A 13,841-nucleotide genomic window follows, 5' to 3' on the forward strand; every position below is an offset into this window, starting at 1 on the left:
GCACCATATTCTTAATCAGAAGCATAGCAGAAAGAACTGATGCCTCAGACAAATGGAGGTCAGATTCTGTGTTAAAGCCACTTATCTTGTGTTTGAGCAACTGCTTTGCAGACTGAGGCTGCGTCAAGGCAGAATCAAATAACCAGAGGTTCAACACTAGTGAAGAAAAGGAGAACAGTTTCACAGCCAACTTTGTAACACCTCCTTAAGGAGGGTAGAAATATTGTGTAATTCATAGCCTAACACCTCTCTGAGCACCATGCCCTATCCTAAAACTCTAAAAATGTGAATAACGAGGATTTCAACCAGAATCGAAACAACACCATTATTCAAATTTAAATTACAAGGGAACATGATAGTATCAAAAAGTCCGTCGAGAATCAAGCATCTTCAAACAGCGTTCGTCACCATAAAGCTTATACAAAATTTTTCCCAGTTGCTCAGGGTGCTATGACGAAAAGAGGCTGCACAAAAGAAAACATACCACTCAGATAAATTGATCATGATAGAGTTCGCAAGTGCGGGTGTGTGTACACAAGAGAGTGAGAATGAGAGTGAGAAAGGATATTTACCGTGTCTACGCTCACTGGTTTAGCATCCTCAGCAATTACCTCCACTATGGTTCCAGATTGATCAGCCTGAGAGAAAGCACAGTAAATAATTTAGAATGCTGCAATTTACCAAATGAGAGCAGAGCCAATTCATTGTGCACAACATAGGCGTGAGTAATGTAAAGCCATACCTCAATTTCGTTCATCAACTTCATGGCCTCAATGATGCAAATAACTTGACCCTTCTGCACTTTATCTCCTACCTGAACAATAAAAAGCAATGAGGGGAACTTACCAAATATCCAAAGTAAACTTATGGTAATGTAAAGAAAATATGAACACCCAAAATAAGAGATCATGTGTACAAATTATGCCTTTTGCTATATCTCCTAGAACTCAAGCTCTAAGAGATAAAACTTGCCTTGACAAAAGGTGGTTCGCCTGGTGCAGGACTACGGTAAAAGGTTCCAGCCATGGGGCATTTCAGCGGTGGGTGAGCTGATGCACTTGGCTTTGCAGGGGCAGGTAATGCAGGTGCTGATGCTGCTGGAGCTGGGCTTGCTGGCGCAGGAGCAGCTGCTGGGGCAGGTGGTGGTGGACCATATTGCATAGGGTAAGGATACGGTGGTGGTGCTGAAGCAACAGGAGCTTGTGGTGCTGGCTTCTCCAAGGCTTCCTTCTTTCTTATTACAAGCTCTAGATCTAGTTGCTTCATTTGCAGCTCCACAATATCTCTAGAATCCACTAACCTGCTCATGAAAATGATCCCAACATATCAAAACTGTTTAGTGTCTGATGCATAGTTGCTGGTAACTTGAGAAGACAATAATAGGCAAACAGATGAAAGCCGCTGAAACTTACTTGACAAGGTCTGATACTTGGGCCATAAATGCAGAGATTGATGATGCATCTGGAATATTGTTTGAAACCTTTTCAGCAGACTCATCTTCAGCCTTGGTGTTATTTAAGGGTGCAGAATTTGCAGGTTTCTCAGCAGTGACCTTCAATTCAAAAATTGAAGCAAAAAAAGAAAGAAACTTCAATTCAAAACGTAATTTATCACCGTCAAACAGTAACGGCCCCACATACTAAACTTATAATAAATAATCTACCTTACTGAGTGCCTGCACTTTCCAAGCACCAGATTGCTTCTTGTTTTTGCTCTGCACATGTCAACCATATTTTCATAAAAATACAATCAACAATAACATAGTTCCACTGCAAAATTTAGATTATCATTCATTGTATCATCAGCTTTTCAATTCAAAGCCATTGACCACAAAAAGTTACATCCTTACATTGGTCTGATATTGCTTTGAGGTGAAACAATATTGAGTTCAACTCACTCAGAAATCTTACTTTCGACTACCAAACTTTTCAAACTATATAAATTCCTCTGCATACCCAACACTAAAGCATTTTGGGTGAAATCAAACCAGGTTCAGCTCAATCAAAATCTTACTCAGGACTCAAAATTTTCAGAATAACAGAGTTCCACTGCAAACACTAGGATATCATTCATCTAATCATCACCTTTTCAATTCAAACCTATTGACCAAATAAAGTTACGATCTTTATTGGTCTCAGCTTACTGGTGTGATCTAAAGACAGTATCTTGAGGGTGAAACAATTCTGCGTTCAGCTTACTCAAAAATCTTAAATGACCATCAAACTTTTCAAATGAATTCCTATGCATACCCAACAATAATCTCAGCATTCTGACTGGAATCAAACCGGGTTCAACTTACTCAAAATCTTACTAAAGACTCAAACTTTCCACCATATGATTCGTTCTTAGCATACCCAACACCAATCTCACCTCTTTCTACACTATAATGTCCCATTTGTCTCACTTGAAATAAAATCACCACTAATCAACTAAAACCCAACAAAGCAATACTAATCAGTGATTAAAACAAAGTAGAGAGAGTAGAGAATGAACCAAACCTGAAGGGCAGAAGCTTGGAGAGACGGCAAGGAAGACCGGTTGAGGCAGTTGTGGAAGGAGAGGAGGTGCTGCTGCTGGTTGTGGGGCTGTGAGCTCTGAGACAACCCAAGTCGGACAATTGAGGCAGAACAAGCTTTGGGACAAGGGACAGTGAAAGAAGCCATTTTGAGCTCTAGAGGCAAAAGAGAGAGATGGGTTGTGAAGTGTTAAAGGGGAATGAGATGGGGATCTGAAATTTGGAATGGGGGGATTAATGTAGGGGGGTGAGGACGAGGAGGGCGATGAGATCCAAGAGAGAGCTTTGGTTTTGGTCTGAGAAATCAATCTGAAAGAGAAGAGAGAAGCCCAAAAGGGTGTTAATTGTGTTGTTGAAGGTTGTGTAGTGTGTCTGTTGTTTGTGTTCCGATACTTCCAATGCGAACCAAAAAGAGAGAGACTTTATATTAAACAAAAAAAAAAAGGGGGTCAATTTTGTGTTATCCACCCTTAACTAACTGCGAACAACACACGCGGAATAGAGAGAGAGATGCACATTGCGATTTATGTGTGGCATTTGTGAAGTGGCATTTGTGTGTGTGTTGCTTTCCCTCCAAACTCCAACTGCAAAGGCCAACTGGCCAAGCTGTGTGTGATGGGGACTATTAGGGTGGGTCCTTTGTATTTTCACTATTATCCTTTGTATTTTCACTATAATCCATATCTGTTTTTGTTTGAGAATGTTCTTGATCATTTTCGTTTGAGGTGGAAGTGTGTCTCTTACGATGCTAAGAATATCAATGCTTCTATTATTCAACATCAAGCTATTATTGATTTTGTTTTACAATATCATTTTGGGAATCTCCCGTATTGCAACTGCAATGAAAAAGAAGCTCGGAGATACAAGCGTTGTTGTCGCTGAAGCCACTTTCTTACGTGAAGGTCTTCATATTACATTTCTTCAACAAATTTCAAAAGTTTTTGTCGAGGGTGACTCAAAATTACTTATTGATTGTCTTCTTGGTCAAATTTCAATTCCTTGGGAGCATCAAGTCTCTTGTTCAAGGTGTTCTTTGGCTAGCCTCAAGATTCCAATGTTGTAAATTTTGTTATGTACATCGTGAAACAAATTTCGTAGCCGATCGTCTTGCTTTTCTTGTTCATTATACGTCTTCTTTGTTAATATAGTTTAACGGTCTCCCTTTATATGTATCTCCAACATTCATTTGGATCAGTTGTGAAATGGTGTGTCTCGAGGCTTTGTTGTAGCTTCTATTTGTTAGTTTCATCATAAAAAGAAAAAGGAGTAACAAGGGTTTCTGGTTCAAATTTTTGGCTGATTTGTAGACGAGAATACGAGGCACATTTTGTTAGAAATGAGGTTTGTGATACTTATATAAGACTGATTCAGTCATTGAAACGCGCTCGATAACTCAAAGTAACAATTTGAATCGGGACTGATGACACACTTGGTAATGGAAATTAGAGCAAGACTATTGACCGTTTCATTTTAAACCAAGAATTGGCGATGAAAGAGCTTTGAGACTACCATGTAAAAAACTATTCAGAATGTACACAAATTGCCTGTGCCCATTTGAACGTTCAAACGTATAGCAAATCACATTCACAGTTGTAAACTTGTAGCATGCTTATTTTTGAAAATGCCATGTTACAAAATAGAGAGAACCTATAACATATTTATGGGAACCAAAAAATACACAAGCCTCAAAAGCTCTCTCCGAAGGCGAAAATTAACCAGTAGCATAAAAGCAACATAATATTCCAAGATCAAATCGATCATGAAAGTCAATGATGATGAAAATAATTAATCCAAAGACCATCTAGTATCTGTTCCAGTATGTTCTGCGTCTGAACCAGTTGTAGTCGGGCAATTTCTGAATAGGACCCATGGCAACAATTGCAACATCCTGTGGACAGTGAACCAAAACAGAAGTTTTGAGCATTCAGATTGATATACCTCTATAGCAAAAACTTATGACACACGAGTTACAGCACATAAAAAAGTCTTACCCTGTCATAAATAAACCGGTTTGCAACCCGCTTGATAGTGCTTGCATCAACAGCATCAATTCTAGCAAACAACTCAGCTAACGGGATTCTTCGACCATATGTGAGTAGCTGCATTGGTGTGAATCAAAAGAATCAGTATAAGCAATCATGCAGAATCAACTTCTGTTCAATGTACATCTGCAACTTCTGTTCAATGTACATCTGCAACTTCTTTTCAATGTATATAACACTCTTTTACTGGCAGATTTTAATTATCAATAAGCCCTTTACCAATAATGCTCCTGTCAGCTGGTCAAATTATACTAATGATTTCTTAATACTGGATTCATCCCTACTGATCCCGTCATTGTTTACATATGAAAAGGAATAAGTACCTGGCGCCCAATATCTTCAGCTACAGGACTTGTTCCATCCAAGTGTAGGAGGAGAGAAGATTTTAACTGCCAAAATATGAATAAGGTCAAGCGCCAGTAACACCATGATATGGTGGATAACAAGAAATGGGTAAAACAAATATCTAAGTTCAAAAGTACAAAATTAGAATACTAACACATGTAACTAGAAAGCATGAATCTAGAATGAGAATGTGTAGATACCTGATTGCAAGCACGAACAACATCAGCATCAGAAACTCGATAAACTAACTTGGTTATCTCATACATTATTGCATAGGCCAAATCATCCAAACCATCCGGCTGAAATCAAAAGAAAACAGAGAGTAAAATGACTGCTCAAAATTTGTAAGCATTTTTTAGGTCTAACTTTCCCAAATAACGAAAAATTATTCAATCAACTCCTAACCAAAAAAAAAAAAAACCTACCTGGAGAATTAAGCCAAAAATATAACACTGTACCATTCTGAATTATGATCCCAAGACTATGACGGAAACAGTCGGGCATACTGGTAGACATACCAATTAAACATGTGTTGGTATAAATCTATTGCCTCACCATCAATTACAACTTTAATCCTCCACATCATTGACATAACATTTGAAATGAACCTTACCTCTGCAGTAGCGAAAACGCCGAATAAGCCGGTGTCCTTGTAGTTGGTGTTGAAAGCCATCATGCTTTCTGCTATGCCATTAATAGCAACTCTCTGTGTCAACTCAGAACTGTTTACAGATGGACAAAACTAATCATTGCATGTTCTTCCAAACAGTTAAACAGATACCAATCTATATCAAATATCCAAGTTCAGAAATGTTGCAAATCATGTAAAGAGCTCACCCCATGTGCTTTCCACCATTGATAGCTTTACTCCATGAGCCCAACATTGCCTGCATGACCATTAGAGCAATAGAGTCTGGGTCTGTCCAGGATGCTCCCTCAAATGCAACAGCAAAATTTGCATAAGGCAAGTCATCATCAACAATTCTGACCTGTTACAGAAAAATAGATTAGAGAAGGTATAATCATCAAGGAGAATTTATAAGTAAAAGCAGAATCGATGTGTTACCTCAGAACCGGTGAAAAATGAAGGTTCTTTTGCAACTAATTGACTAGCTGTTGTTGGATCAGCTGACAAGTTTGTAAACAAACCCTCAACTTGCCCAACAAGATCTTCATGCTTAATAGCTCCTGAACCAGCAATCACCTATGAATAGAGATCACCAAAAAGGTTAACAATAATGACCAACTGAAGTGAAATTGCAAGGTTATATCAGTTATATTATAGAGTGACAGCAAAGGAAAACGATCACATCAGTTCTGTGATTTACAATACAAAATAAGACGAACTAATTTGAACCAAAATTACCATTCTGGGAGCAGTGTAGTGTGTTTTTATATAATTCTGAAGATGCTCTCTGGAAATAGTCTTAATGTTTGCAGCAGGCCCAAGAATAGTTCTGGCCAAAGGAGAGTACTGGAATGCACTTGCATGTAGATGGTCAAAAACGACTTCATCAGGTTGCTTCTCAACCTGCAACACCAAACCAATGTATAAGCACATGGACGTAAAAGATGCAATAACCAATTAAGCATCACATATATGTCTGTATGTAAAAAAAACACTACGAAAAACCACATCTTTATCAAATGTCAAAAAGAAAAGTTTCATTGATGTTTACAAGCCTGTCTACCAAATCATTGGACATATCAAGCACCATAAAGTTAAAACCTTTTCGCACTCATAACACTTTCGTAAGCCATCCCATACTCACACAATGTACTCCCTAAAATTCAATTTCCTATCTCAAAGCAAAAATGAAAATGTCTATGCAGCAACATAAGCCAACAACTCACAAAAAAACCACAAAACTAATGTGCAACCTAAAATCCACAAAACAAAGCCCTAACAATCCGAAAGTTTTGATCTTTATATCAAGTTACCTCCTCCATTTCCCTCAAAATCACATCGCGCTCTCTCCGAATCCGGTTCCCATCAAAATTGGAGTTCTGCAAGATATCAGCCAAAATCGACAATGCCTGGGGCACGTCCTTGTCCAGCACCTTAGCGTAGTACGTCGTCTGCTCCCTGGACGTATACGCATTCAAATGCCCTCCCATGTTCTCCACCTCCACCTCCAGATCCAGCGCCGTCCTCTTCTTCGTCCCTTTGAAGATCATGTGCTCCAGAAAATGCGCCGTGCCGTTGTTCTCGTCGTTCTCGAATCTCGACCCGGAGTCGATCCACACCCCGACCGTCGCGGTCTTCGCGGCCAGGTTCGACTCCGTCGCGACTCTCAGACCGTTCGGGAGGACCGTGACACGTGTCTCCGGCGCGGTGAGGATGTGCGAGTGATCCGTCACGGCCGGGTGAGGCGACCCGTACTTGAGGAACCTCGGGTCAGGGTTCTCGAGCTTCTGGAGCTTCGATTTGACGTCCTCGGCGAGGCGATCGTAGACCATGGCGGTCGGCGGCGGCGGCCTGGGGAGCGGGGTTGAGAGCGAGGGGCCTGCGACGGCCGTGGAGCTGGATCGGACGGCCTGCTTCATCGCCGGCGACCGGCGGCGAGCCAGCGCAGTGAGGAGGTGCTTCATCGTCATGGTTGTAGCTCAGAGAGAGCTCCTAGGGTTTGGTGAGAGAGACTGAAACGAATCCGATTGGGATTTTCCACACAGAAATAGAGTGCTCAAGTAAACGAAGATCTGAGCGCCAACGACGTCGTTTTAATTGGGCCTGACAAAGTCCATAATAATAGGTCAAACTAATTACGCGGGTCGAAAAGTGAAAAGGCCCAAAAGGCCCAAACAGAGAGGTTTATATAGATCTGCGAAAGAATGAATCTTCAAAACCCTAGTCTTCGTGTACCTCGGCCTCCATAGAAAGCTCGGAGAGTGAACCATGGCGACGGCGAAGACTGTGAAGGACGTGTCGCCTCACGAGTTCGTGAAGCATTACGCCGCTCATCTGAAGAGATCCGGCAAGGTAAATACTTACTCGGAGTGATTTGATACCTGAGAATCGGTGTCTTCTGGTTTTGTTTTGCTTATTCTGTAGTGATTTGTAAAGAAAGCTCTGGAATTTGAACTCATTTTATGGAATTCGAGCTTAGTTTTTGCGAGGTCTTAGACTCATAGCTAGTATCTCTTATAGGATTTGATCTTGTGGTGTGCATTTACTTATTTACTGATGTTTTTGGAAGAAGAATCGTCACTAATTGTATAGAAATTACATTCTAGAGAACTTTGTTAGTATATATTCTGTTTTTAATAGGTTTCTTTGAGTGTCTTCGAAGCTGAATGATTATATTGGTGCTGCTTCGGTTGAGTTTAGTAGTGGTTGATAGTTTGTTTGATATAGTTGACTTGCTGTGCAATTTGTGGTGAGAAATTTTGAAGATTGTGATTAAAATAAGATTATCGAGTATTTTGTGACATTTCTGATTTTGGTTTCCCTTCCTGTGTAGATTGAGCTACCTGAATGGACTGACATTGTCAAGACTGCAACATTCAAGGAGCTTGCCCCCTATGATCCTGACTGGTATTACATCAGAGCCGGTGAGCGTTCTTTCTTTGTTGAGCCTCTGAGTTATGCTGTACTGATATTCAATGTGTGATGAGATTGGTCTTTAATGACATACCATGTTATGCAGCTTCCATGGCAAGAAAGATCTACCTCAGGGGTGGTCTCGGTGTTGGTGCTTTCAAGAGGATCTATGGTGGAAGCAAGAGGAATGGAAGTCGTCCGCCCCATTTTTGTGAGAGCAGTGGTGCTATTGCCCGACATATTCTGCAGCAGTTGGAAGATGTCAAGATCGTTGAAATTGACCCAAAGGGGTACGTTGTAGGGTCTCAGTGATTTTTTTTTTTTTAATCTTAAAGTTTTGTGGTCATTTGTTAACGAGATTCTGTCATGATGTTGTTACAGTGGGAGGAGAATCACATCAAATGGTCGACGGGATCTTGACCAAGTTGCTGGGAGGATTGTGGTTGCCCTTTGAACCTTAGAATTACATGTCTGATAATTTTAGGTTTCGATATGATGTAGTGGAAGAGATGTGGCTACGCTAAATGTTTTGGGTGCAACGTGGTTGCTTTTTTTGTTAATTTAAGTCGGCTTGAACTGTGTTATCTTTCAGAACTAGCATATCCTTGTTAACTTGTGTTCTATGGATTCTATTTTGGAATGCTAAAATCTCGCTCTCTATTTTGGTTATGCAACGCAAAAGCTTTAGGATTCATTCCAAATCAATTATGACCCAATTATATTTTTAGGGTAAGTGAACAAAGAACTGTTATATTGTCATCAACTTCTTTTGCCCTCCCCTAATGCTGCTCAGTAGTCACAACCAAATGTTTGAACTCTGAAGTCTTTTCAGATTTAAGCAGAACTTTACATTCTCTCCAAAAAAAAAAAAGCAGAATTTTACATGTACATTATGACCTTTCAGTTTTCCTGCCTTTGGGATTTATTAGGCAGATGTTCCACCTTCTACATGATGGCAACTTGAATCTGACCTTGAAGATTAGTATGCACAGCGGCCAGATTGTAAAGACTACATGGTAATTAGATTTCTTTCAAGCTAGGATAGCGTTGCTGGAAAACCAAGAGGAACGATCCTACTAGTATTTTGCCAGCAACAGAGGAATGATCCAACTACATTTTTTGGTGTAACGCCTAAATCACCATGCCATTTACCACATGGTGGAGAACTGTCTATAGAAGCAGAATAGATGGAGTATCTCGTCATGGGAGCCGGGAGCCACTGAGGCTACTGCTTGCTCAAAAACGATATGGGATCACGAGTATTGCCTACATCTAACTTCTCATGAATAACTGAAACCTTTTACCCTCATTTCCCTACAATATGCAGACGAATATTATGAATAATCACAGACAACTCCTTTGTTGTAAAGTCTTTCGCTACGTAAGCTGGTTGTCCATGTCATTGCCATGTTTGATAATGTCGAGCGGACGAACACTATTATACGCTGCGACCATGTTGTCGTGGATGAAATTTATACCGTCACATTATATTAATTTGAGTATGGTAAGTTTAGTCTGTATTTGCAATGTTGGTCAGAATATATAGCGGGAAACTCGCAACCAGTTTTATATGGTGTAGCATTGATCATATCAGTAATAGAAACACAAGAGTAACAGATCAAGCATGCACTACGTTTAGGTTTGGTGACGTTTGATGAATGAAATACTTCTATGTAGGATACATGAGCTGAGGGGACACAATGAAGCCTCCATCTGTACCAAATGACTAGGAATCATCACTTCAATAGGATAATCAAAGAGAGAACTTTGTTAAGGCTTTGTATAGGTTCGTTCAAGTGTCTTTGAAGATGAATAGGGTGATTATATATGGTGCTGTTTCGGTTGAGGTGGAGTTTCATTTAGCAGTGGTTGCTATCTAGTTGATATAGTAAACTCGCCGGGCAACTTGTGGTGAGAAATTTTCAAGTTTGTGATTGAAATGCGATTATCAAGTATTTTGTGACATTTTCTAATTTTTGTTTCCCTTACTGTGTAGATTGAGCTTCCTCATTAGACTGACATTGTTAAGACTGCAACATTCAAGGAGTTTGCCCCCTATGATCCTAACTGGTATTACATCAGAGCTGGTGAGCATTCTTTTTCTTTGTTGAGCCTCTGAGTTATGCTAGATTATTAATCAATGTGTGATAAGGTCATTGGTCTGTAATCATGGTAACATTAATTCAAATGTTATGCAGCTTCCATGGCGAGGAAGATCTACCTCAAGGGTGGTCTTGGTGTTGGTGCTTTGATGATCTACGGTGGAAGCAAGAGGAACGGAAGTCGTCCGCCCCATTTTTGTGAGAGCAGTGGTGCTATTTCCCGACATATTTTGTACCAGTTGGCTAAAGTTAAGATCATTGAAATTGACCCAAATGGGTAAGTTGTTCTGCTTAGTAATAGTTTGTGATATTTTTGTTAATGTGATTTTGCCCTGATGTTTCTTTAATGTGATTTGCCCTGATGTTGTTACAGTGTGGGAGGAGAATCACATCAAACGGTTGACGAGATCTTGACCGAGTTGCCGGGAGGATTGTTGTTTGAACCTTAGAATAACATGTCTGATCATTTAGGTTTCGATATGATTTAGTGGAAGAGATGTGGCTGCACTAAATGTTTTAGGTGCAACGAGGTTGCTTTTTTGTTAATTTAACTCAGAACTTGAACATCCTTGCTAGTTGTGTTCTATGGTTTCTATGTCGAATGATGTCCTGCTCTATGGTTGTGATGCACGCAAAAGCTTTAGGATTCGATCCAATTAACAACTGTTACTTATGTTGTCATCAACCTTTTTTTTTTGCCCTATTACTCCCAAAGGAGCCTAGTTGGGAACTTTTAACTCATAACGATCTTGCATCCATATGTACATTCAGTTTTTGTTTAAGTTTTAAGTTAAATTGAAGCTAATTGTAATCGTCAACGGTTTCACAAGTGTGATTCATAATTATGAATTGTGAAATTCGTTCGAATGATATACAAACTTTTGATTTGGTTCGTCCTTTAATTACGGATACTTTAGGATTGTTGATATATTAACGTGTTGATATAGTTATTTAAGTAATCTATTCCTATAGACCTAACTAAACGGTTAAGATGTCAAAAATATAATTGAACGGTTGAGGTGTCAAAAAGTTGATTGAAAAGTAGGTCTTTCAAATTAAGAGAGCTCTCCATTGGTCCTTAGATTAAAGGCCCTCTTAGAATGGCGACAATGTTTTACCAAATGTTGAAATCTTCTAGGATTTAAGTATGATTTTACATGTACATTGTATGAATTTTTCAGTGTTTCTTCCTTGGAGATATTATGTAGATCTTCCACCTCTCTACATGAAGGCAACATGAATCTGACCTTGAGATTAGTACTCAAGGTATAGAGTTGACAAGCTGGAAAACTAAAAAAAGAATATGAGCCAAAATCACCATGTCATTTACCACAAACTCGAGTAAATCATATAAAACGAAATAGTTGCAGTCATGAAAATCCATTAAAGCCTACTACTTGCTCAAAAACAATATGAGATCATCTACATTGACAACCTACAACAACTTTTTTATGATTACTTGTCAGAGATGAATGTTCAATCTTATTTTTCCACAATAAGCATATGTATATCATGAATAATTACACAAAAAACTCTTTTAATGTGGACTATCACTTTCATAAGCCGTTCTCAAACAACCAATGTTTTTCTTACTAAAAATTAACTAACTTGTAAGGATAATTTCATCTACATTGACAACCTACAACAACTTTTTGATGATTACTTGTCAGAGATGAATGTTCAGTCTTATTTTTTCACAATAAGCATATGAATATCACAAATAGTCACACAAAAAACTCTTTTGATGTGGACTATCACTTTCATAAACCATTCTCAGACAACCAATGTTTTTTCCTTACTAAAAAAGTAACTAACTAGTAAGGATAATTTCATCTACATTGACAAAATACAACAACTTTTTGATCATTACTCGTCAGAGATGACTGTTCAATCTCACTACCCCACGATAAGCAGATGAATATCATGAGTACTCACATTTCCTCACCTTGGGACTATGTGAGATTCAGTGTTGTGTGTAAGAATTGGTACACTGTAGCCAAATACAACCAAAGCAAGAGTTATAGGCTGAGGGGTGTGCCACTGTTGTTGATTCACCAAAGCGGCAAAAGTAATGACCCATGGCACTTATACAATGTCTTAGAGGAGAAGCTTTTGAGTCTCAAATGTTACATTCCTGATTATCGCTATTGTAGTTCGTGTCATGGATGGGTGATTACTGTGAAGGGGAAAGACTTGTCAATAATCCTTGTGAACCCTTTTTGCAGATTTGAGAAGAACTTAGCAAAAGAGAATTCAAAAATTCACCTTCCAAAACTGAAACTTTCATTAATGTTCAATCCTCGGGCAAGTCAAGGTGACTACTTTGTTTCCAGAGCTATAATTACTGTAGACCTTTTGTTATATCCAACCAAGTGCACTGTTGTAGTCGTGCATGAGTTTGGAGTGGCTTTTATGAGTCTTCAAGGCAAAGAATGGACATATTTTTATAAAAGAGAAGATGCATTCATTCATGAGATTGTGCCAGTTGAAAACGATTTGCTTGTTGTTTTGGATGACGCTCTGTTGTCTCTTGATCTCTCTTCTAAGTCTTTCACACCGACCTCTACAAGGATGAGAATAAGGTATATCTTGTGGAGTTAAAGGACAAGAGCATTCTAATGGTTCATAGGGTGCTGATTAACGAAAATGGGAAATCAGTGACAAAGTTCTTCAAGTTTTTCGAATTGACTGTAGCCAATAATTAGATCCGGAAGAGAAGTTTGGGTGGTGAAGCACTTTTTGTTGGTGGCAACTCATCTATTTCGGTTACATCATCAGATTTCAAAGGATGCAAACCAAACTCAATCTATTTTGTCCGGGATGGGGAATGGTTATTTGGCATCAGGGCTTGGAGATTTGATCTACATGAACACCATTTCCTAGTTTCTGATGTCCAATACTAATCTCATGAAGAAGGCAAGGCAGCCTCCAATCTGGATGTTGCAAACTTTTCATCACTGAAGAAGTCTCATACCAACTACCAAAGGAAAGAAGTCTCATACATCCAATCTGGTTGTGTTGTCAGCTCTGAAGAAGTCACATACCAACTTTTCAACTCCAATCTGTCTTTTGTGCTTTTGCTGGTGGAATAAGTAGTAACAATTGTATTAGGGGTATTCCAATAAACTATTCTCAGACAACTAATGGTTTTTTTTTCTTACTAAAACTAAAAAAGTAACTAATTTGTAAGGATAATTTCATCTACATTGACAAACTACAACAACTTTTTGATGATTACTCGTCAGAGATGAATGTTCAGTCTCACTTCCCCACAATAAACAGATAAATATCACGAA

The 13,841-nt window shown here is 39.1% G+C and overlaps 3 protein-coding genes and 1 pseudogene across 3 annotated transcripts; 2 read left to right on the forward strand and 2 right to left on the reverse strand.

The window, feature by feature from the left end:
- Positions 1 to 135: 135 nt before the first annotated feature.
- LOC101296789 (biotin carboxyl carrier protein of acetyl-CoA carboxylase 2, chloroplastic-like) lies at positions 136 to 2,882 on the reverse strand. Its single transcript, XM_004304188.1, has 7 exons — positions 2,499 to 2,882; positions 1,664 to 1,714; positions 1,413 to 1,552; positions 973 to 1,300; positions 743 to 814; positions 573 to 638; positions 136 to 464 (listed from the first exon to the last, which is right to left on the reverse strand). The coding sequence occupies exons 1-7, from the start codon at positions 2,661 to 2,663 to the stop codon at positions 441 to 443; spliced, it is 846 nt and encodes a 281-aa protein (XP_004304236.1). The 5' UTR covers positions 2,664 to 2,882; the 3' UTR covers positions 136 to 440.
- Positions 2,883 to 4,048: 1,166 nt separating this feature from the next.
- Positions 4,049 to 7,541, reverse strand: LOC101297069 (probable mitochondrial-processing peptidase subunit beta-like). Its single transcript, XM_004304189.1, has 9 exons — positions 6,844 to 7,541; positions 6,269 to 6,433; positions 5,969 to 6,106; positions 5,740 to 5,891; positions 5,516 to 5,624; positions 5,103 to 5,201; positions 4,881 to 4,946; positions 4,507 to 4,614; positions 4,049 to 4,403 (listed from the first exon to the last, which is right to left on the reverse strand). Exons 1-9 carry the CDS (start codon positions 7,498 to 7,500, stop codon positions 4,317 to 4,319), a joined length of 1,581 nt encoding a protein of 526 aa, XP_004304237.1. The 5' UTR covers positions 7,501 to 7,541; the 3' UTR covers positions 4,049 to 4,316.
- Positions 7,542 to 7,744: 203 nt separating this feature from the next.
- LOC101297360 (40S ribosomal protein S19-1-like) lies at positions 7,745 to 9,112 on the forward strand. Its single transcript, XM_004304190.1, has 4 exons — positions 7,745 to 7,882; positions 8,364 to 8,454; positions 8,550 to 8,733; positions 8,825 to 9,112. The coding sequence occupies exons 1-4, from the start codon at positions 7,799 to 7,801 to the stop codon at positions 8,895 to 8,897; spliced, it is 432 nt and encodes a 143-aa protein (XP_004304238.1). The 5' UTR covers positions 7,745 to 7,798; the 3' UTR covers positions 8,898 to 9,112.
- A 1,139-nt stretch (positions 9,113 to 10,251) lies between these two features.
- Positions 10,252 to 10,987, forward strand: LOC101303733 (annotated as a pseudogene).
- Positions 10,988 to 13,841: the final 2,854 nt, after the last annotated feature.

The sequence above is a fragment of the Fragaria vesca genome, linkage group LG6, assembly GCF_000184155.1.
Source record: "Fragaria vesca subsp. vesca linkage group LG6, FraVesHawaii_1.0, whole genome shotgun sequence".
NCBI classification, from domain to species: Eukaryota; Viridiplantae; Streptophyta; class Magnoliopsida; order Rosales; family Rosaceae; genus Fragaria; species Fragaria vesca.